The sequence below is a fragment of the Musa acuminata genome, chromosome BXJ3-3, assembly GCF_036884655.1.
Source record: "Musa acuminata AAA Group cultivar baxijiao chromosome BXJ3-3, Cavendish_Baxijiao_AAA, whole genome shotgun sequence".
NCBI classification, from domain to species: Eukaryota; Viridiplantae; Streptophyta; class Magnoliopsida; order Zingiberales; family Musaceae; genus Musa; species Musa acuminata.
This window is the reverse complement of record NC_088351.1, coordinates 31888206-31912685: the sequence shown is the minus strand read 5'-3', so window position 1 is coordinate 31912685 and position 24480 is coordinate 31888206. Positions and strand designations below refer to the sequence as shown.

The 24480-nt window shown below is 35.0% G+C and overlaps 3 protein-coding genes and 1 pseudogene across 10 annotated transcripts; 2 read left to right on the top strand and 2 right to left on the bottom strand.

The window, feature by feature from the left end:
- The first annotated feature begins 3831 nt into the window (after nt 1-3831).
- LOC135632533 (beta-glucosidase 26-like) lies at nt 3832-6400 on the top strand. Its single transcript, XM_065141145.1, has 11 exons — nt 3832-4081; nt 4187-4245; nt 4358-4433; nt 4544-4615; nt 4686-4773; nt 4874-5117; nt 5207-5322; nt 5391-5608; nt 5684-5715; nt 5836-5938; nt 6036-6400. The coding sequence occupies exons 1-11, from the start codon at nt 3832-3834 to the stop codon at nt 6314-6316; spliced, it is 1539 nt and encodes a 512-aa protein (XP_064997217.1). The 3' UTR covers nt 6317-6400.
- Nucleotides 6401-8467: 2067 nt separating this feature from the next.
- On the bottom strand, nt 8468-12726 carry LOC135632532 (uncharacterized; annotated as a pseudogene). Its single transcript, XR_010494716.1, has 3 exons — nt 12722-12726; nt 10380-11540; nt 8468-8789 (listed from the first exon to the last, which is right to left on the bottom strand). The product of XR_010494716.1 is annotated as an uncharacterized LOC135632532 (transcript).
- A 2318-nt stretch (nt 12727-15044) lies between these two features.
- Nucleotides 15045-17583, top strand: LOC135632530 (beta-glucosidase 26-like). Its single transcript, XM_065141144.1, has 11 exons — nt 15045-15264; nt 15370-15428; nt 15541-15616; nt 15727-15798; nt 15869-15956; nt 16057-16300; nt 16390-16505; nt 16574-16791; nt 16867-16898; nt 17019-17121; nt 17219-17583. Exons 1-11 carry the CDS (start codon nt 15045-15047, stop codon nt 17497-17499), a joined length of 1509 nt encoding a protein of 502 aa, XP_064997216.1. The 3' UTR covers nt 17500-17583.
- Nucleotides 17584-18839: 1256 nt separating this feature from the next.
- On the bottom strand, nt 18840-22900 carry LOC135632288 (uncharacterized). Of its 7 annotated transcripts, none has more exons than XR_010494664.1 (4): nt 21482-22900; nt 20797-20846; nt 19789-19890; nt 18840-19421 (listed from the first exon to the last, which is right to left on the bottom strand). XR_010494664.1 is itself a non-coding variant. In XM_065140721.1 (2 exons), the coding sequence occupies exon 1, from the start codon at nt 22662-22664 to the stop codon at nt 21531-21533; it is 1134 nt and encodes a 377-aa protein (XP_064996793.1). In that variant the 5' UTR covers nt 22665-22900; the 3' UTR covers nt 18842-19417; nt 21482-21530. The 7 variants fall into 7 exon arrangements, 2 of the variants coding, with proteins under 2 accessions (XP_064996793.1, XP_064996791.1); XR_010494663.1 differs by having other exon boundaries at nt 18840-19417; XR_010494661.1 differs by lacking the exon at nt 20797-20846 and having other exon boundaries at nt 18842-19421; nt 21482-22899.
- Nucleotides 22901-24480: the final 1580 nt, after the last annotated feature.

Here is a 24480-nt window from a genome sequence, read left to right as displayed (position 1 = left end):
ATTTTATCCAAAGTCATATCTCAGATTTATAAAAAATAAGTCATTTCATTATTCATAATTTAAATATTTTTTTAATGAAATAACTAATATAAATTTATGATTCCAAGTTTAAAAATAATTAAATAATAAAAATTCACATATAATTTCTTAAAACATAAATATGTATAATTAAATAAATTATAACTATTATAAACATTAAATTAATTAATCATTCTAACATCACAATTCAATAATTATGATTTATTAATCATAAAATTTTAAAATTAATATTATTATGTATCATATACAGTATAATAGTTTTAATATAAAATAAATTTATATTATTTTTTAAATATATATTATTTATTAGGAAATAAATCAATTAATAATATCATTAATTGACAAAAATTCTAACTTATCCATAGGAAATCAAATTTAATTATTTTTTTAACCACATTACACAAATAAGGTAGTTTAATACATGTTAAGAAAGAAAAATAATAGATGATTACAATAATAAATCAAAGAACAAATTTTCATAGATAATCTAGTTACTATTCATCCGAATAATTCCCATGCTCATGCTACTTGTCCAACCGCTATGCGTTTAAGTAGTTCTCATGCTCACATACATACCTCATGTTTGGTTTTCACTCTTTTACCTTCCTATAAATGTCTTCTACATAATCTCCCACCCACATAATTAGACTATATTCAAGATATGTTCCATTCGGTTCTTGAATATCCTTTTTCTTATGCATTAGACCTCAATTTGATCTCTCTTATTAAATTAGTTCTTAGTATTTTTTTAAAAATAATTTAAAATAATATAAAATAATAGTTAACTGTAGATCCATTTTTTTTCATGAAATAACTAATATAAATTTATGATTCCAAGTTTAAAACTAATTAAATAATAAAAATTCACATATAATTTCTTAAAACATAAATATGTCTAATTAAATAAATTATAACTATAATAAACATTAAATTAACTAATCATTCTAACATAACAATTCAATCATTATGATTTATTAATCATAAAATTTTAAAATTAATATTATTATGTATCATATACATTATAATAATTTTAATATTAAATATTTTAAAATCTTAATAAAAATTTAAAAAAAATATCTATCTTTCTTCTACGAATCACTTTTCAACCCTCATATAGGATTAAAAAAGAAAAAGGAAATAATAGTTTTTTATTTTTAATTTAATTATTTTCCTTTCATAGATAAAAATAGAAATACATTATTTATTTATTTATTTATAAACAAAAATAAAATTTATATTATTTTTTTTAAAAAAATATTGCTCAATAGGAAATAAATAAATTAATAATAAAATTAATTGACAAAAATTATAACTTATCCATAGGAAATCAAATTTAGTTATTTTTTTTAACCACATTACACAAATAAGGTAGTTTGATACATGTTAAGAAAGAAAATAATAGATGATTACAATAATAAATCAATACCCGATAGAACAAATTTTCGTACATAATCTAGCTACTATCCGTCCAAGGAGTTCCCATGCTCATATATGTGCTATTTGTTCAACTGAGTTCTTATCCACTCGAATCTTCTAAACATTTATGCCTATCGCTCTTTTGTCTTCATATAAATGTTTTCTGCATAGTCTCTCACCCACATCAGACTAACCATATAATCAGACTACATTCAAGATAAGTTCTATCCGGTTCTCATCATTCTCGCGCGTCAGACCTCAATTTGATCCCTATTATTAAATTAGATTTTAATATTTTTAAAAATATTATAAATTAATAGTTAACTCTAAATCCATTCTTTTTCATGAAATAACTAATATAAATTTATGATTCCAAGTTTAAAATTAATTAAATAATAACAATTTATATTTAATTTTTTTAAAACATAAATATGTATAATTAAATAATTTATAACTATTGTTAACATTAAATTAACTAATCATTCTAACATCACAATTCAGTAATTATGATTTATTAATCATATATTTTTAAAATTAAAATATTATTATGTATCATATACATTATAATAATTACAATAAAAAATCGATATAGAACAAATCTTCATAGATTTAGTTTTGTTCCCAAATGCTATCATTCAGTAGTAGCTGGTTAACGGATAAACTATTCAATCCTAAATAATCCTGAGTTCTAATCCACTCTCTTAAACTTTTAGTTTGTCTTCTTATAAATATCTTCTGTATAGTCTCCTACCCACATAACTACATTCAAGATATGTTCTCATTCTTCTACTACCCCAATTTGATCCCTCTTATTAAATTATATTTTAATATTTTTAAAATATTATAAATTAATAGTTAACTCTAAATCCATTCTTTTTTAAAAAATAACTAATATAAATTTATGATTCAAAGTTTAAAACTAATTAAATAATAAAAATTCATATGTAATTTTTTTAAAACATAAATATGTCTAATTAAATAAATTATAACTATTATTAACATTAAATTAACTAATCATTCTAGCATCACAATTCAATAATTATGATTTATTAATCATATATTTTTAAAATTAAAATATTATTATGTATCATATACATTATAATATTTATAATAATAAATCGAATAAATCTTCATAGATTTAGATTTATTCCCAGACGCTATCCATTCAGTAGGTGGTTAACGAATAAACTATTCAATCCCAAATAATCCTGAGTTCTAATCCACTCGAACCTCTTAAACTTTTACGTCTGTCTTCTGCATAGTCTCCTACCCACATAATCAGATTACATTCAAGATATGTTCTATTCAGTTCTCATTCTTCTTGTACGTCAGACTTCAATTTGATCCCTCTTATTAAATAAGATTTTAATATTTTTAAAATATTATAAATTAATAGTTAACTCTAAATCCATTTTTTTCATGAAATAATTAATATAAATTTATGATTCCAAGTTTAAAACTAATTAAACAATAAAATTCATATACAATTTTTTAAAACATAAATATGTCTAATTAAATAAATTATAACTATTATTAACATTAAATTAACTAATCATTCTAACATCATAATTCAATAATTATGAGTTATTAATCATATATTTTTAAAATTAAAATATTATTGTGTATCATATACATTATAATAATTACAATAATAAATCGATACAGAACAAATCCTCATAGATTTAGATTTGTTCCCAAACGCTATCCATTCAAATAGGTGGTTAACGGATCAACTATTCAATCACAAATAATCCCGAGTTCTAATCCACTCGAATATCTTAAACTTTTAGTTTGTCTTCTTATAAATGTCTTCTGTATAGTCTCCTACCCACATAATCAAACTACATTCAAAATATGTTCTATCCGGTTCTCATTCTTCTCGTACGTCATACCTCAATTTGATCCCTCTTATTAAATTAGATTTTAATATTAAATAATATTATAAATTAATAGTTAACTCTAAATCCATTCTTTTTTAAGAAATAACTAATATAAATTTATGATTCCAAGTTTAAAACTAATTAAATAATAAAAATTCATATGTAATTTTTTTTAAAACATAAATATGTCTAATTAAATAATACTAATCATTCTAACATCACAATTCAATAATTATGATTTATTAATTATATATTTTTAAAATAAAAATATTATTATGTATCATATACATTATAATAATTACAATAATAAATCGATACAGAACAAATCTTCATAGATTTAGATTTGTTCACAAACGCTATCCATTCAAGTAGGTGGTTAACGGATCAACTATTCAATCGCAAATAATCCTGAGTTCTTATCCACTCTATGCTTTCCGCTCTTCAGCCCTCCTATAAATGTATTGTCTTACATCCACATTATCATCTATGTTCTAAGATGTGTTCCATCCTGTTCTCATCCTTTGTCATCTTTTTGCTCTTCATATTATCAATCAATCCATGCTTCGCGGCTGGAGCCCACTCCCACCAACGCTTCGCGGCTGGAGCCCACTCCCACCAACTAAACCGTGATGCATTTCCTGAGGGCTTCGTCTTCGGCACTGCAGCCTCCGCCTACCAAGTTGAAGGCATGGCGCTCAAGGGCGGCAGGGGACCGTGCATATGGGATGCATTCGTTAGGGTTCCGGGTATCATGCAGTCTTTCTCATTCTCTTTTACTTCATCCTCTTCACTGAAATGGTTCAATATTTTTGGTTGGAGGATTTCTATTCTTGTGTGTTGGTTGACCGTAGGTATGATTCCCAACAATGCCACTGCTGATGTATCAGTTGATGAATACCATCACTATAAGGTAGAGTAGTCTATGGTCTTTATCAAGTCGTTACTACTTGTAGAACTTCATAGGTTTCGATTTCTCATTGTTGAGTTAAAGAATGTTAACTTGGTAACACCTCATGGTTCAGGAAGATGTCGATATCATGAAGAAGTTCAACTTTGATGCATATCGATTCTCGATCTCCTGGAGCAGGATTTTTCCAAGTACTGGAAACATATTTTTCTATTATTTTTTTTATCATCCAATCCTCATCTTTGATCTATACCAATTTTGCATTATCCACTCCTGTTAGATAACGAATTCTTTTTTCTAGATGGAACTGGAGAGATTAATTGGCAAGGCGTAGACTATTATGACCGGCTAATCGACTACTTGATACTGCAAGGTAAGCTTTATACGTTTAATGATCAAAAGAAACAAACGACAATCTTTTTTCGTTCTATTTTTTGTTTCAGGCATTACTCCCTATGCAAATCTTTATCACTACGATCTTCCATTGGCACTTCAGAAAGAGTATCTGGGTTGGCTGAGCCCCAAGATAGTGTAAGCCCTTGGCTGCTGATAATGCCTTAATCTATAATGCTCTTTGCATTATAAATCATTGGAGATTGTTTAAGCCCGTCTGATGAGTTGTATCATGCAGGGATGCATTTGCCAACTATGCGGACTTCTGCTTTGAGAGGTACGGAGATAGAGTCAAGAACTGGTTCACATTCAATGAGCCCAGGGTGGTGTCAGCTCTCGGTTATGACAGTGGCTTTCATGCCCCTGGAAGATGTACCAACTGCAAATTTGGTGGAAACTCAGCCACAGAGCCTTACATCGTCACTCATAATCTCATCTTATCACATGCAGCTGCAGTGAAGAGATATCGTGAAAAGTATCAGGTTTGGACTTGTGCACACAAGTCATGATTCTGTCATACAACATATAACCATGATCAACATATGTTTCTTGTTGTGTTCTCTCTATTCAGGTAGATCAGAAAGGCAAAATTGGCATTCTTTTGGATTTCGTTTGGTACGAGCCTTATACACACTCAGCAAATGACGAAGCTGCGGCCCAGAGAGCCAGGGATTTCCACCTTGGATGGTAACAATGCAGCCTATTCCAATTGAGAAATCTCTAAGTGACCGATTGATCTCTTTCTCTGTTTGCAGGTTTCTTCACCCTCTAACATATGGATACTATCCAAAATCAATTCGAGAAATTGTCAAGGACAGGCTTCCTAAATTCACCGCTGATCAAGTGAAGATGGTGAAAGGTTCATATGATTATGTTGGTGTCAACCAATACACGTCTTACTACATGAAGGATAATGGAGTCACCAATCCCAAACCTGTCAGCTACCAAGACGACTGGCACGTCGAATTCAAATGTTAGATTTGCTGATCCCTTGTAATAGCTTCATTCTTTGTGTTAACCTTCTTTCTTACATTTCCATATCTTGCAGTTGACCGAGATGGTGTCCCGATTGGTCCACAGGTAAAACCATGCCTTTTCTTCTTCTCATTAAAATACTTTTTCACCTAATCTGTGACTTGCGTTGATCTACACTTGACAAGCAACTGTTGATTAACCTTTTAGTAATGGAATTTTACTCAGGCCTACTCCGGCTGGCTCTACATAGTTCCATGGGGAATGTACAAAGCTGTGACCTACGTGAAGGTAAATTATGGTGATCCAGTCATCATCCTCGCAGAAAATGGTATGAAACATTCTATGTTCTCCTCGCTCCGTTGTTATCACAGTTTGTGATCTCTTGACAACGACGATGATGATGATGATGTTGATGATGATCATAGGAATGGATCAGCCAGGCAATGTCACTCTACCAGAAGGTTTGCGCGACACAAAGAGGATCAACTTCTACAAGAGCTACATCACTGAGCTGAAGAGGGCGATGGATGATGGTGCGACGGTGATCGGATACTTTGCATGGTCTCTCCTCGATAACTTCGAGTGGAGGTTGGGTTACACTTCGAGGTTTGGTCTGGTTTACGTGGACTTTAAGACGAACATGCGATACCCAAAGGAATCGGCCTACTGGTTCAAGAACATGCTGAAGAGGAAGAAAAATAATTGATGTTAGAGAAATCGATTTCGATGTTGCTTTTGATTTCATAATCAATCAGGTTGTAATTATCCTCTGGTTGGAGACTTTTATTAGAGTTATATGACGTTTTCATATGCGTTGGCATCCATTGGCCTTTGTGTTATATTGGTTTGATTTGGTCGGGCTTCGGTTGCGCTTTGGAACATTGAGCTCGTTCAGATCTTGAAGGACACTTATAGGATAGATTGCAACGTTCGCTGGTCTTTGTATTGTTATTCCGAGATCTTGGAAATGGGGCTTCGACACCCTAGTAAACACCCTTTTGATTATTCTTTATCTTGATCATGTTTTATTTGTGAAAGGGGTTTAGGATTTAGTTCTAGTTTTCTATCATTCTGAGATCTTGGGAATGACGCAATCTGTGACGATGGGTACAAGCGGATGGCCAACATCATGGTGACGTACCATCCTTGCTATCGTCCTACGCCACCCTTGAAGCAATTGGCCATTTTTTTTCTTGATTAAGTCTTCTTTTCGATTGAGGGTCACGTTTTGTTTCTTGGTTGTTTGGATTCGATGTTCCACAATGCTTTTCGCGTTCAATGTCTTTCGATCTTCTATATGTTTAGGGCTAGGGTGTATTTCTTTTGATGTTTAAATTTCTTTTGATGTTTAAATCTGTAATTTCCCAATATGATCTTCTTCTCCGATCCTTCTATATATCTTGGTATGTTTTTAATAGATGATATCGTTTCTTTATACATCTTACCATTGATTCTAGATGTTTGAAATCCTCTTTTGTCATATATATATATATATATATATATATATATATATATATATATATATATATATATATATATATATATATATATATATATATATATTATATTAATATAATTCATAAAATGATAAAATAATTTAAAATAATAAATATTATAAAATATTAAAATTAAGTTATACAAAAGAATAAATGGATAATATATATTGGTGATAATTATACTAAATTAGATCTTTTTAAACAAATACCAAAAGAAATTGAAGTTAAAGGTATTTAAGTCGGATGCAAGCTGCTCATTGAAATTTATGACGAAATTGATATGTTCATTATTTTTTATTAATGAAACGGCATGAAATCTAATCAATGTTTATTGAACATATCATATCTAATCAATGCTCATCGACAAAAGATACAAGATATCATAATTTAGAAATAAAAAAATTAGAAAAGGATGTTTTCAGCATTCGAAATATTTTTTTCCTCTTCTAAGTTTTGATTCCTTCTTTTTTTTCCCTCATTTGAATATGATAATATTTGAAAAACTGATTAGATGGAGACAAATTCATGAAGACGGATAAACGATTAAATTTGAACATACCGTATGTTCTTCCTACGATCAAAACTAACCATATAGTTTTTATTGTAGTAAAAAGAAAAAAAAATAATTTAGTTTCTTCAACTCGAGTCAGATTGAGGATTACATTTATGTAGGCTCAGAAAAGAACTGGGCGACGAGTCTCGGCGGTGCCCACGCCGCTAAGGAGCCCCTTGCCTTCCTTGGCACCGCCTTCCGAATCCGCACCATGTTCTCTCCTCTTGTCTTTTGGCCTGTACAAATAGACGAAGCTTCATTTCCTCGCAATAGGATGCGGTGTATCAGAGAAATTAAAATGTTTTGGCACTTCCTTCTATCACGGCTTTCAAGGTCTGAGTCTACAGGGAAATTACTTGTTTGAATTGCTATCTTGTCCGGCAGACTGCAAACAGGAGGCATTAGTCTGTCCGGAGACATCTCCAGTGAACCAAAGCGTGATTGCTGCTCTTCTGTATATTCCGGTTCGAAAGGCCTCTATGTGTCATAATGAGTCCGATGAAGATGATGCATTACCTTCCTGTCAATGACGAATTCTTTCTTCCTGTCGATGACGAATTCTTTCTTCCTGTCATTTTAAAACCACAAATCCTGACTAGTGTTGTACTCGAACAAAGCCCTCAGTTGATTGATAGACTTCTGTCGCAAGTTGGACCTGTCTGAACCAATATTTTAATAGAATTTTCAAGAATAGATGCAACAAGATGAACTCAACATCATCAGTTATAACCAGGAGAATTCCAAAGGAGAAATATAACACCATGCATTGCGTCAACATATGAGTCTTCGTTTTATTTAGAAATCTACATAGCAATCCACGGCCTATTCAATCCATTGAAAACAATTCCAGCAGCGCACATAAATCATACATGGAAAAGCTTCCAGTTAATTTGTATCATTCACCAAAGAAGTTTGAAGCAAACTAAACTCGAGTATAAGTAGCACTAGCGCGTCTAGATTAACCAAAACACAGCACAATTGTTTGCTTAAAGATTAACAAGGGCACAGGTCGACAAAAAAACCTACACATGCAGTTAATGGCTTGTTGGCAACTGAGATTCCTCGTGACATCTGTCCTCACACTTTGCCCGGTATAAAGTTCAGTAGAGCCAGCCCCCATAATTTCAAACCTACAAATGGTGAAACAACTTTAATTTATGGTATCATTGCATGAAAGAAACTTAAACTAGCTCATATGTTTGTGTTAAAGTATACTCTCTTTCACAAATGAAGAACAACTATGCTGAAAGTTCAACTATATGATGTTTGTTTCAAAATATATGAATAGCTAAGGAGAAAACTACCCTACTCTCTCATGCTCTCTTTATTTATGAAAAATCTCCCATTCTAAATTTTAAGCAAAGTTTCTTTTGTTATAAGTCACCTTATAATAGGCAAACCTTGCATCTGAGTCACAAAGATATTAGTGTATTTTTATTGTAGCAAATTGTATGAACCTCCTTACCGAAGGAAAATATTTTGTCAAATGGAACCGTGGTTTGTTTCTCTTCAAAATATGTTTATCCCTTGGATGCAGAAAACACGACAAAACAAATTATCTCAAACTCTTCATCTAGGCAAGAAGATCTAAGAGGAATTATAGCTTCCACGGTGATCATCAGGGCAACTTTCCTACATGGTTGTCTAAAATGACTCCTAGGTTTTTTTACTTGATAGACTTGGACCAATTTCTAGAGGGCTCACATAATTTGAAACAAGGCCATAGTATATGTTCAATCTATCCAAGGTCACATATCAGGTAAGAGATATGCTTTACAACCACCAGCTGTACAATTCATAGGAGAATGTTTCGATGAAGAAAATGTTGGTCAATGGAAACAAATTTTCATTTCCATATTGTTGTATGCTTTATTCATATCTATATAGGACATCTTCAAATGATTTACAATATTACTCTGCTCCATCTAAACAATAACATATCAATTCACTTTTCTTATTTTTACTGTAGCAATTTTAGTTCTTTTTGCAAGGGGGGCCTTGGGGTGGCTTTGGTTGGTAAGGGGAGGAACTGAACCTGGAAGATAGAAATGAGGCCAAACATCCAGTAGCAATAAAACCTACAACCTGCAGGAGTGGACTCCATATTAGATGTATGAACACTTGAATAATATATGTTAGTTCCATCATGTTTCAAACGCAAACTTTTAGTTTTGCTTTTGCCTTGAGTAAGATTTAAGGGATAGACATAAAAGTAACAAGATAGCATTGGCTAACAGCAATTGTTATATCATTGGCTATACCAAACATCAAACCCTGCCAAGTGCAATCGTTATATCATTGCAGAAGGCTAACAAGATAGTAGACACTATACAAAAGGAGGTAATCTGAATGCTATGTAACAATTCTTCACCATGTTAACCTTCCACTTCCTCTGGCAAACATAATAGCAATGTATTCTATAGCCACTCCGATCACTTGTCTGAGCTTTTCGTAACTATGTATTTTGTCTCTTACAAGGGGAAAGATCCTAATGAAATAGATTCGAGGGTGCATGGGACAATCAAGAAGACAATGTGTTTCAACACTGAGGCTGTTTGAGGTACAGTATCCATGATGTAATAATCCTCTTTGAAGTACATTATATACTCAGTCCAATAACAAGCAGTCACAACAAAAACCAGTGATTTTTAAGACTACTGGTGTCTAGAGTTAGAAGCAAAAATGCAAAAACTAGAAGCAGTGATTCTTTTGAGACTGACCTGGATAGAAATCCATAAGAAATCAAGCTGAAAGATCTTTTGTTCTTCTTTAAGCATCATCACTGGGGTGCAAAGTTGTCTTGGCCTGCTTCCTCAGCTCTTCGTCGGCTCTCCTCAAGAACTGATCCCACCCACTTCCTTCCCCTGTGTCCAAGTAGTCGTAAGGCACAGCCGTCTTCAACCCTGGCCTCACCCCACATTGGCTTTCGACAATCCGAAACTCCACCAATCTTGCTTCTTCTTCTCCATGCTCTTTGTCTACTTCTTCCTCCTTGGAATTAAATGCTTCTTCCTCCAACTCCTCCCAGGTAAAGAGAAGGGGTAATGTGAAGGCGCGCCATGGGTTGAAGTCGATAAGCTTCACCCGCCCGTCACTGGTGACATAAACGTCGAAGGTGTAGTTCTGAGACTCGAACGTGGGACCCACGACCTCGGAGAAGAAGGTCTGGATGAGCGGCAGGATGTGGTGGCGGTGGTCGAGAAGGGCGGGGTAGAAGTTGGTGACTTCGCGCTGGGATATGGCTATGAGGCGGCGGCAGCGGGCGAAGCAGCGGAACTCCATCTCGGGGCGGAGAGAAGGGTACCACTTGCGGAGGGCAAGGTAAAAGGTGAAGAGTGGGAAGGAGGAGGAGGAGGAGGAGGAGGAGGGGAGTGGGTGGGAAGAGAGGTCGTGGGCGATGGAGTCGGAGGAGTGAAGGAGGAGAGCAACGTCGGCAAAGGAGGAGCAGCGGAGGGTGCCGTCGGCGGAGATCCAGGCTGCGTCCTTGGGTGCGCTCCAGTTCAACTTGGGGAAGGAAGCGCCGCCTAGGGCGGTAATGGACCGCTCGACCGCCGCCTCAAGCTCGGGAAACGACGGGGCGGAGTCAGCTTCCGCTTCGTCTTCGTCGGATACGGAGAGCTGGGAGGAGCGGTCGAGAAGGGAGGTGGGGTCGATGCCGGGGGCGGGGCGAGGAAGGGGGCCGCGGCCGGACAGGACGCGGGGCGGGGAAGGAGGAATAGAGCGGCGCGTCATCATCGTCGTCGTTGTGGGAGCCGGCGTGGGGAGGTGGGGAGACGGGTTTGAGACCAAGGTAGCGGAGGAATGGATCGGGGAGTGGGTGGAAGAGGGTGCGAATAGTATGAGGCTTGAACATGGGATACCATTCGTTAAATATGGGGTAACTTGTAATTACCTTATCGGAAATATAATAATAATTTTTATGTAGTAAATAAAATTATTCATTAATCATATGTAAAATATCTTGATGTCATATATAAAAATTAAATAACAAAAACATATATCACATATTCTTGTGTGCTTTCTAAACAGCATGCATACCTTTAAAAAATGAAAGGAGGAAACGTATATCGTATTTTTACTCTAAATATTCGAGGAAGAATTTAACTATCACATCAATAAATAATATGATAAAATATTATAATGGACTTTGATTGTGAATCATCAAGCATAGTTACAAATACTATACGTAAATAATTATATCAATATCATCAACTTAATCTAAAATATGGGTTAAAAAATACTTGACCAGATAGACTGATTTATCTAATCAATCTAACTTGAGTCATACCTCAATTTAATCCTTTTTTATAAAATTATATTTTTATTGTTTTAAAATATTGTAAAATAATAGTTAACTCTAAATCCATTCTTTTTTTGAAATAACTAATATAAATTTATGATTCCAAGTTTAAAACTAATTAAATAATAAAAATTCAAATATAATTTCTTAAAACATAAATATGTCTAATTAAATAAATTATAACAATTATTAAAATTAAATTAATTAATCGTTCTAACATCATAATTCAATAATTATAATTTATTAATCATAAAATTTTAAAATTAAAATATTATTACATATCATATATATTATAATAATTTAATATTAAATATTTTAAAATCTTAATAAACATTAATAAAAAATATCGATCTTTCTTCCAGGAATCTCTTTTGAACCCTCAGGAATAAAGGAGAAGAAAAGTAAATAATATTTTTATTATTTATTTATTTATTTATTTTACTTTCATAGATAAAAATAGAAATATAATATTTATTTATTCACATGTAAAAATAAAATTTATATTATTTTTTTAAAAAAAATATTGCTCATTAAGAAACAAATCAATTAATAATATAATTAATTGATAAAAATTTGACCTTATCCGTAGGAAATAAAATTTAATTATTTCTTTAACCACATTACACAAACGAGGTAGTTTGATACATGTTAAGAAAGAAAAATAATGGATGATTACAATAATAAATTGATACTCGATAGAACAAATCTTCGTAGATAATCCAGTTGTTACCCATCAAATAATTCCCATGCTCAAATACGTACCTCATGTCTAACTGCTATCCATTCATGTAGTTCTCAATGTCACATACGTACCTCATGTCCAACTAGTTCAAGTAGGTCTTAAATGAGAGTTTTCGGATCAACTGTTCAATCCCAAATAATCTTGAGTTATTATCCACTCGAACCTCTTGAACTTCTACGCCTTCCATTCTTCTGCCTTCCTATAAATGTCTTCTATATAGTCTTCCACCCACATTATCAGACTACATTCAAGATGTATTCCATCCGATTCTTATCGTTCTTCTTATGCGTTATACCTCAATTTGATCACTCTTATTAAATTAATTTTTTATTTTTAAAAAAATTAAAATATTATAAAATAATAGTTAACATTAGATCCATTATTTTTCATGAAATAACTAATGTAAATTTATGATTCCAAGTTTAAAACTAATTAAATAATAAAAATTCACATATAATTTCTTAAAACATAAATATGTCTAAATAAATAAATTATAACTATTATTAACATTAAATTAACTCATCATTTTAACTTCACAATTAAATAATTATGATTTATTAATCATAAAATTTTAAAATTAAAATATTATTACGTATCATACACATTATAATAATTTTAATATTAAATATTTTAAAATTTTAATAAAAATTAATAAAATATATATATTTTTTTCTAGGAATCTCTTTTCAGATCTCATATAAGATTAAAGGAGAAGAAAAATAAATAATATTTTTTTATTTTTAAATTAATTATTTTACATTCATAGATAAAAATAGAAATATATTATTTATTTTTTCACAGATAAAACTAAATTTTATATTATTTTTTTTAAAAATATAATGCTCATTAGGAAATAAATCAATTAATAATATAATTAATTGACAAAAATTCTAACTTATCCACACGAAATCAAATTTAATTATTTCTTTAACCATATTACGCAAACAATATAGTTCGATATATATTAAGAAAGAAAAATCATGAATGATTACAATAATAAATCGATATAGAATAAATCTTCTATCGGCTGCTATCAGTTCAAGTAGGTAGTTGATGAATCAACTATTCAATCCCAAATAATCCTGAGTTCTAATCCACTCGAACCTCTTAAACTTTTATGTCTGTCTTCTGCATAGTCTCCTAGCCACATAATCAGATTACATTCCCAAATAATCCTGAGTTCTAATCCACTCGAACCTCTTAAACTTTTACGTCTGTCTTCTGCATAGTCTCCTACCCACATAATCAGATTACATTCAAGATATGTTCTATTCAGTTCTCATTCTTCTCGTACGTCATATTTCAATTTGATCCCTCTTATTAAATAAGATTTTAATATTTTTAAAATATTATAAATTAATAGTTAACTCTAAATCCATTTTTTTCATGAAATAATTAATATAAATTTATGATTCCAAGTTTAAAACTAATTAAACAATAAAATTCATATACAATTTTTTAAAACATAAATATGTCTAATTAAATAAATTATAACTATTATTAACATTAAATTAACTAATCATTCTAACATCATAATTCAATAATTATGAGTTATTAATCATATATTTTTAAAATTAAAATATTATTGTGTATCATATATATTATAATAATTACAATAATAAATCGATACAAAACAAATCCTCGTAGATTTAGATTTGTTCCCAAACGCTGTCCATTCAAGTAGGTGGTTAACGGATCAACTATTCAATCACAAATAATCCCGAGTTCTAATCCACTTGAATATCTTAAACTTTTAGTTTGTCTTATTATAAATGTCTTCTGTATAGTCTCCTACCCACATAATCAGACTACATTAAAAATATGTTCTATCCGGTTCTCATTCTTCTCGTACTTCATACCTCAATTTGATCCCTCTTATTAAATTAGATTTTAATATTGAATAATATTATAAATTATTAGTTAACTCTAAATCCATTCTTTTTTAAGAAATAACTAATATAAATTTATGATTCCAAGTTTAAAACTAATTAAATAATAAAAATTCATATGTAATTTTTTTAAAACATAAATATGTCTAATTAAATAATACTAATCATTCTAACATCACAATTCAATAATTATGATTTATTAATCATATATATTTTAAAATAAAAATATTATTATGTATCATATACATTATAATAATTACAATAATAAATCGATACAGAACAAATCTTCATAGATTTAGATTTGTTCACAAATGCTATCCATTCAAGTAGGTGGTTAACGGATCAACTATTCAATCGCAAATAATCCTGAGTTCTTATCCACTCTATGCTTTCCGCTCTTCAGCCCTCCTATAAATGTATTGTCTTACATCCACATTATCATCTATGTTCTAAGATGTGTTCCATCCTGTTCTCATCCTTTGTCATCTTTTTGCTCTTCATATTATCAATCAATCCATGCTTCGCGGCTGGAGCCCACTCCCACCAACTAAATCGTGATGCATTTCCTGAGGGCTTCGTCTTCGGCACTGCAGCCTCCGCCTACCAAGTTGAAGGCATGGCGCTCAAGGGCGGCAGGGGACCGTGCATATGGGATGCATTCGTTAGGGTTCCGGGTATCATGCAGTCTTTCTCATTCTCTTTTACTTCATCCTCTTCACTGAAATGGTTCAATATTTTTGGTTGGAGGATTTCTATTCTTGTGTGTTGGTTGACCGTAGGTATGATTCCCAACAATGCCACTGCTGATGTATCAGTTGATGAATACCATCACTATAAGGTAGAGTAGTCTATGGTCTTTATCAAGTCGTTACTACTTGTAGAACTTCATAGGTTTCGATTTCTCATTGTTGAGTTAAAGAATGTTAACTTGGTAACACCTCATGGTTCAGGAAGATGTCGATATCATGAAGAAGTTCAACTTTGATGCATATCGATTCTCGATCTCCTGGAGCAGGATTTTTCCAAGTACTGGAAACATATTTTTCTATTATTTTTTTTATCATCCAATCCTCATCTTTGATCTATACCAATTTTGCATTATCCACTCCTGTTAGATAACGAATTCTTTTTTCTAGATGGAACTGGAGAGATTAATTGGCAAGGCGTAGACTATTATGACCGGCTAATCGACTACTTGATACTGCAAGGTAAGCTTTATACGTTTAATGATCAAAAGAAACAAACGACAATCTTTTTTCGTTCTATTTTTTGTTTCAGGCATTACTCCCTATGCAAATCTTTATCACTACGATCTTCCATTGGCACTTCAGAAAGAGTATCTGGGTTGGCTGAGCCCCAAGATAGTGTAAGCCCTTGGCTGCTGATAATGCCTTAATCTATAATGCTCTTTGCATTATAAATCATTGGAGATTGTTTAAGCCCGTCTGATGAGTTGTATCATGCAGGGATGCATTTGCCAACTATGCGGACTTCTGCTTTGAGAGGTACGGAGATAGAGTCAAGAACTGGTTCACATTCAATGAGCCCAGGGTGGTGTCAGCTCTCGGTTATGACAGTGGCTTTCATGCCCCTGGAAGATGTACCAACTGCAAATTTGGTGGAAACTCAGCCACAGAGCCTTACATCGTCACTCATAATCTCATCTTATCACATGCAGCTGCAGTGAAGAGATATCGTGAAAAGTATCAGGTTTGGACTTGTGCACACAAGTCATGATTCTGTCATACAACATATAACCATGATCAACATATGTTTCTTGTTGTGTTCTCTCTATTCAGGTAGATCAGAAAGGCAAAATTGGCATTCTTTTGGATTTCGTTTGGTACGAGCCTTATACACACTCAGCAAATGACGAAGCTGCGGCCCAGAGAGCCAGGGATTTCCACCTTGGATGGTAACAATGCAGCCTATTCCAATTGAGAAATCTCTAAGTGACCGATTGATCTCTTTCTCTGTTTGCAGGTTTCTTCACCCTCTAACATATGGATACTATCCAAAATCAATTCGAGAAATTGTCAAGGACAGGCTTCCTAAATTCACCGCTGATCAAGTGAAGATGGTGAAAGGTTCATATGATTATGTTGGTGTCAACCAATACACGTCTTACTACATGAAGGATAATGGAGTCACCAATCCCAAACCTGTCAGCTACCAAGACGACTGGCACGTCGAATTCAAATGTTAGATTTGCTGATCCCTTGTAATAGCTTCATTCTTTGTGTTAACCTTCTTTCTTACATTTCCATATCTTGCAGTTGACCGAGATGGTGTCCCGATTGGTCCACAGGTAAAACCATGCCTTTTCTTCTTCTCATTAAAATACTTTTTCACCTAATCTGTGACTTGCGTTGATCTACACTTGACAAGCAACTGTTGATTAACCTTTTAGTAATGGAATTTTACTCAGGCCTACTCCGGCTGGCTCTACATAGTTCCATGGGGAATGTACAAAGCTGTGACCTACGTGAAGGTAAATTATGGTGATCCAGTCATCATCCTCGCAGAAAATGGTATGAAACATTCTATGTTCTCCTCGCTCCGTTGTTATCACAGTTTGTGATCTCTTGACAACGACGATGATGATGATGATGTTGATGATGATCATAGGAATGGATCAGCCAGGCAATGTCACTCTACCAGAAGGTTTGCGCGACACAAAGAGGATCAACTTCTACAAGAGCTACATCACTGAGCTGAAGAGGGCGATGGATGATGGTGCGACGGTGATCGGATACTTTGCATGGTCTCTCCTCGATAACTTCGAGTGGAGGTTGGGTTACACTTCGAGGTTTGGTCTGGTTTACGTGGACTTTAAGACGAACATGCGATACCCAAAGGAATCGGCCTACTGGTTCAAGAACATGCTGAAGAGGAAGAAAAATAATTGATGTTAGAGAAATCGATTTCGATGTTGCTTTTGATTTCATAATCAATCAGGTTGTAATTATCCTCTGGTTGGAGACTTTTATTAGAGTTATATGACGTTTTCATATGCGTTGGCATCCATTGGCCTTTGTGTTATATTGGTTTGATTTGGTCGGGCTTCGGTTGCGCTTTGGAACATTGAGCTCGTTCAGATCTTGAAGGACACTTATAGGATAGATTGCAACGTTCGCTGGTCTTTGTATTGTTATTCCGAGATCTTGGAAATGGGGCTTCGACACCCTAGTAAACACCCTTTTGATTATTCTTTATCTTGATCATGTTTTATTTGTGAAAGGGGTTTAGGATTTAGTTCTAGTTTTCTATCATTCTGAGATCTTGGGAATGACGCAATCTGTGACGATGGGTACAAGCGGATGGCCAACATCATGGTGACGTACCATCCTTGCTATCGTCCTACGCCACCCTTGAAGCAATTGGCCATTTTTTTTCTTGATTAAGTCTTCTTTTCGATTGAGGGTCACGTTTTGTTTCTTGGTTGTTTGGATTCGATGTTCCACAATGCTTTTCGCGTTCAATGTCTTTCGATCTTCTATATGTTTAGGGCTAGGGTGTATTTCTTTTGATGTTTAAATTTCTTTTGATGTTTAAATCTGTAATTTCCCAATATGATCTTCTTCTCCGATCCTTCTATATATCTTGGTATGTTTTTAATAGATGATATCGTTTCTTTATACATCTTACCATTGATTCTAGATGTTTGAAATCCTCTTTTGTCATATATATATATATATATATATATATATATATATATATATATATATATATATATTAATTAATATAATTCATAAAACGATAAATAATTTAAAATAATAATATTATAAAATATTAAAATTAAGTTATTCAAAAGAATAAATTGATAATAAATATTGGTGATAATTATATTAAATTAGATCTTTTTAAACAAATACCAAAAGAAATTGAAGTTAAAGGTATTTAAGTCATTGAAATTTATGACGAAATTGATATGTTCATTATTTTTTATTAATGAAACGCATGAAATCAAATCAATGTTGATTGAACATATCATATCATATCATAATTTAGAAATAAAAAAAATTAGAAAAGGATGCTTTCAAGCATTCGAAATAATTTTTTCCTCTTCTAAGTTTTGATTCCTTCTTTTTTTTTCCCTCTTTTGAATATGATAATATTTGAAAAACTGATTCGATGGAGACAAATTCATGAAGACGAATAAACGATTAAATTTGAACATACGTTCTTCCTACGATCAAAACTAACCATATAGTTTTATTGTAGTAAAAAGAAAGAAAAATAATTTAGTGTCTTCAACTAAAGTCAGATTGAGGATTACATTTATGTAGGCTCAGAAAAGAACTGGGCGACGAGTCTCGGCGGTGCCCACGCCGCTAAGGAGCCCCTTGCCTTCCTTGGCACCGCCTTCCGAATCCTCACCATGTTCGCTCCTCTGTGTCTTTTGGCCTGTACAAATAGACGAAGCTTCATTTCCTCGCTATAGGATGCAGTGTATCAGAGAAATTAAAATGTTTTGGCACTTCCTTCTACCACGGCTTTCAGGGTTTGAGTCTACAGGGAAGTTTACTTGTTTGAATTGCTATCTTGTCCAGCAGACTGCAAACAGGAGGCATTAGTCTGTCCGGAGACATCTCCAGTGAGCCAAAGCGTGATTGCTGCTCTTCTGTAAATTCTGGTTCGAAAGGCCTCTATGTGTCATAACGAGTCCGATGAAGATGATGCATTACCTTCCTGTCAATGACGAATTCTTTCTTCCTGTCGATGACGAATTCTTTCTTCCTGTCATTTTAAAACCACAAATCCTGACTAGTGTTGTACTCGAACAAAGCCCTCAGTTGATTGATAGACTTCTGAAGCAAGTTGGACCTGTCTGAACCAATATTTTAATAGAATTTTCAAGAATAGATGCAACAAGATGAACTCAACATCATCAGTTATAACCAGGAGAATTCCAAAGGAGAAATATAACACCATGCATTGCGTCAACATATGAGTCTTCGTTTTATTTATAAATCTACATAGCAATCCACGGCCTATTCAATCCATTGAAAACAATTCCAGCAGCGCACATAAATCATACATGGAAAAGCTTCCAGTTAATTTGTATCATTCACCAAAGAAGTTTGAAGCAAACTAAACTCGAGTATAAGTAGCACTAGCGCGTCTAGATTAACCAAAACACAGCACAATTGTTTGCTTAAAGATTAACAAGGGCACAGGTCGACAAAAAAACCTACACATGCAGTTAATGGCTTGTTGGCAACTGATTCCTCATGACATCTGTCCTCAGACTTTGCCCGGTATAATGTTCAGTAGAGCCAGCCCCCATAATTTCAAACCTACAAATGGTGAAACAACTTTAATTTATGGTATCATTGCATGAAAGAAACTTAAACTAGCTCATATGTTTGTGTTAAAGTATACTCTCTTTCACAGATGAAGAACAACTATGCTGAAAGTTCAACTATATGACGTTTGTTTCAAAATATATGAATAGCTAAGGAGAAAACTACCCTACTCTCTCATGCTCTCTTTATTTATGAAAAATCTCCCATTCTAAATTTTAAGCAATGTTTCTTTAGTTATAAGTCACCTTATAATAAGCAAACTCTGCATCTGAGTCACAAAGATATTAGTGTATTTTTATTGTAGCAAATTGTATGAACCTCCTTACCGAAGGAAAATATTTTGTCAAATGGAACCGTGATTTGTTTCTCTTCAAAATATGTTTATCCCTTGGATGCAGAAAACATGACAAAACTAATTATCTCAAACTCTTCATCTAGGCAAGAAGATCTAAGAGGAATTATAGCTTCCACGGTGACCATCAGGGCAACTTTCCTACATGGTTGTCTAAAATGACTCCTAGGTTTTTTTACTTGATAGACTTGGACCAATTTCTAGAGGGCTCACATAATTTGAAACAAGGCCATAGTATATGTTCAATCTATCCAAGGTCACATATCAGGTAAGAGATATCCTTTACAACCACCAGCTGTACAATTCATAGGAGAATGTTTCGATGAAGAAAATGTTGGTCAATGGAAACAAATTTTCATTTCCATATTGTTGTATGCTTTATTCATATCTATATAGGACATCTTCAAATGATTTACAATATTACTCTGCTCCATCTAAACAATAACATGTCAATTCACTTTTCTTATTTTTACTGTAGCAATTTTAGTTCTTTTTGCAAGGGGTGGCCTTGGGGTGGCTTTGGTTGGTAAGGGGAGGAACTGAACCTGGAAGATAGAAATGAGGCCAAACATCCAGTAGCAATAAAACCTACAACCTGCAGGAGTGGACTCCATATTAGATGTATGAACACTTGAATAATATATGTTAGTTCCATCATGTTTCAAACGCAAACTTTTAGCTTTGCTTTTGCCTTGAGTAAGATTTAAGGGATAGACATAAAAGTAACAAGATAGCATTGGCTAACAGCAATTGTTATATCATTGGCTATACCAAACATCAAACCCTGCCAAGTGCAATCGTTATATCATTGCAGAAGGCTAACAAGATAGTAGACACTATACAAAAGGAGGTAATCTGAATGCTATGTAACAATTCTTCACCATGTTAACCTTCCACTTCCTCTGGCAAACATAATAGCAATGTATTCTATAGCCACTCCGATCACTTGTCTGAGCTTTGCGTAACTATGTATTTTGTCTCTTACAAGGGGAAAGATCCTAATGAAATAGATTCGAGGGTGCATGGGACAATCAAGAAGACAAAGTGTTTCAACACTGAGGCTGTTTGAGGTACAGTATCCATGATGTAATAATCCTCTTTGAAGTACATTATATACTCAGTCCAATAACAAGCAGTCACAACAAAAACCAGTGATTTTTAAGACTACTGGTGTCTAGAGTTAGAAGCAAAAAAGCAAAAACTAGAAGCAGTGATTCTTTTGAGACTGACCTGGATAGAAATCCATAAGAAATCAAGCTGAAAGATCTTTTGTTCTTCTTTAAGCATCATCACTGGGGTGCAAAGTTGTCTTGGCCTGCTTCCTCAGCTCTTCGTCGGCTCTCCTCAAGAACTGATCCCACCCACTTCCTTCCCCTGTGTCCAAGTAGTCGTAAGGCACAGCCGTCTTCAACCCTGGCCTCACCCCACATTGGCTTTCGACAATCCGAAACTCCACCAATCTTGCTTCTTCTTCTCCCTGCTCTTTGTCTACTTCTTCCTCCTTGGAATTAAATGCTTCTTCCTCCAACTCCTCCCAGGTAAAGAGAAGGGGTAATGTGAAGGCGCGCCATGGGTTGAAGTCGATAAGCTTCACCCGCCCGTCACTGGTGACATAAACGTCGAAGGTGTAGTTCTGAGACTCGAACGTGGGACCCACGACCTCGGAGAAGAAGGTCTGGATGAGCGGCAGGATGTGGTGGCGGTGGTCGAGAAGGGCGGGGTAGAAGTTGGTGACTTCGCGCTGGGATATGGCTATGAGGCGGCGGCAGCGGGCGAAGCAGCGGAACTCCATCTCGGGGCGGAGAGAAGGGTACCACTTGCGGAGGGCAAGGTAAAAGGTGAAGAGTGGGAAGGAGGAGGAGGAGGGGAGTGGGTGGGAAGAGAGGTCGTGGGCGATGGAGTCGGAGGAGTGAAGGAGGAGAGCAACGTCGGCAAAGGAGGAGCAGCGGAGGGTGCCGTCGGCGGAGATCCAGGCGGCGTCCTTGGGTGCGCTCCAGTTCAACTTGGGGAAGGCGGCGCCGCCTAGGGCGGTAATGGACCGCTCGACCGCCGCCTCTAGCTCGGGAAACGACGGGGCGGAGTCAGCTTCCGCTTCGTCTTCGTCGGATACGGAAAGCTGGGACGAGCAGTCGAGGAGGGAGGTGGGGTCAATGCCGGCGGCGGGGCGAGGAAGGGGGTCGCGGCCGGACGCGGGACGGGGAAGGAGGAACGGCGGCGGCGCGTCATCGTCGTCGTCGCTGTGGGAGTCGGCGTGGGGAGGTGGGGAGACGGGGTTGAGACCGAGGAGGTAGCGGAGGAACGGATCGGGGAGGGGGTGGAAGAGGGTGCGAATAGTATGAGGCTTGAACATGGGGTACCATTCGTTGATTTGGCACCGCAGAACCTTTTCCTCATCATCCTTCCCCCCTTGCATCTCCTGTCTCCTTCGATGATCCCGTTCTTGAACCCTTGGAATAGCTTTTCTATCCGTAGGGTAAACGGCGAGGAAACGGTAAAGAGAAAGAGAAGCGATGGGATTTCTATGTGATTGAAACCTTCTGGAGAGGCAGCTAGAGCGGCGGTCGGAGAAGGGGAGGGGCGTTAGGGCGGAGGGCCCCTGAGGGCAGCCCCTGTGGCTTCACATAGATCACAACCCTCCGATCACACTCAATGTTTGGATCTACTTGATTATGACGGATCTATTTGATGACGTTTAAGTCAGAAGCATACCTACATAGTTCCATCTTAACTTTGATTGCCCAAATCTCCTGTTACGGATTACGGAAAAGATATGGATAAAAAAATAAAAATAAAATTTTTATAAATTAATTTTAAAATAAAACACATGATTAATAGTGGATAGAGATCAACTTGCTGACAACTAATGAAGTGCTATCTTTCACCCATTAAAACGTGAACATGTTTCTCTTACTAGTTAATAAAGGAATCATCTAACCATCATATTTGATAGTGATGAGATCATAAAGTCTTATCGTCGCTATGATACCAAATGATAAGACCCTAAAGTCTTATCGTCGCTCTGATACCAATTGATAAGTGCTAGTCATAGGTGTCCAGCAAGCCAATCACGCGAGTGATGACACGTGTGACTTGATACAGAATCTTTTTGCTTATTATATTTTGGCATATATCACTTTATAACTATTACATATATGCACATATATATTGTGATATCCTTGGATTTGTGCAATGGGAATCGGATTGTGACGAGATCACGAAAATGAGATCGATTTACCTTTAAACACATATCCTAAATAATCCCGGTCATAGGTTACTCGAAAGGGACATCGTGATAACTTGACAGACTAGTGTGCTGTATACCCGTCCATATGATGGATGTAGCTGGTCTCATAGCTGCTCGTGTAGGGACACAAGGAATATAGTACAGGTGCTCATTAGAGAATGAGTTCACTGATTGATCCGCTTACGGAATGCTGGATGGTTGATGATGCCTTATTATCAGACAGCGATTCCGTAATCCTAGTGGTATATCTGGTCCTTAGACTTAAGACGACACCAAGGATGTCCTGTACGAGTGCTCCACTCTTTGATACCAGACTTATAGGTTTGGCTGTCCCAGATATAGTACAGTTGGTTATTGGGAGTGGTAGTCGACCTTACGAGGGCTATTGAGTGTCGATAGAAGATCATCCACTCTCGGCGTCATGAGAGGAATATCTCATGTGTTCTTGCTTAGACAAATCCCTGGCCAGGGTCATTCGAGTTGAGAGAGAAAGTGTTCTCTGGGAAAATCCGATTAGTGCGAGACTCGAGTAGAAACCGTATGGGTCTGATAGCACCATGCTCGATATACGGTCTCTGGGATATTAGATGGATGAGGAATTATAGGTACACGGTAACTGAGGACAGATATGTCCAACGGATTGGATTCCCTTGTATCGTCTGGGGACTACGGCGTAGTGGCCTAGTACGTCCGTAGTCAATGAGTCGAGTGAATTATTACAGAGATAATAATTCACTGAGTTAGAAGGAGTTCTGACATATATGACTCACGGCCAGCTCGATATTGGGCCTAGAGGGTCACACACATATGGTAGGCATTGCGATGAGTAGAGGTTCAGATATGAGATATCCGACAGAGCCCTTGTCTTATTGGATATCCAATAAGCCTCTGAATTATTGGATCCCATGGACGAGATCCAATAAGAGCCCATAAGTAATTATTAGATAGAGATCCAATAATCTAAAAGGCTTGGGTTATTGGATGC

Bases quoted from the DNA above. Each gene is read 5' to 3' on its own strand.
- LOC135632530 (XM_065141144.1), top strand. From the start codon at position 15,045: ATGTGTTCCATCCTGTTCTCATCCTTTGTCATCTTTTTGCTCTTCATA. The intron at 15,617-15,726 runs GTACTGGAAACA...TCTTTTTTCTAG, and splicing joins CTGGAGCAGGATTTTTCCAA to ATGGAACTGGAGAGATTAAT. The intron at 16,899-17,018 runs GTAAAACCATGC...AATTTTACTCAG, and splicing joins GTGTCCCGATTGGTCCACAG to GCCTACTCCGGCTGGCTCTA.
- LOC135632288 (XM_065140721.1), bottom strand. From the start codon at position 22,664: ATGCAAGGGGGGAAGGATGATGAGGAAAAGGTTCTGCGGTGCCAAATC.
- LOC135632533 (XM_065141145.1), top strand. From the start codon at position 3,832: ATGTGTTCCATCCTGTTCTCATCCTTTGTCATCTTTTTGCTCTTCATA. The intron at 4,246-4,357 runs GTAGAGTAGTCT...CTCATGGTTCAG, and splicing joins ATGAATACCATCACTATAAG to GAAGATGTCGATATCATGAA. The intron at 4,434-4,543 runs GTACTGGAAACA...TCTTTTTTCTAG, and splicing joins CTGGAGCAGGATTTTTCCAA to ATGGAACTGGAGAGATTAAT.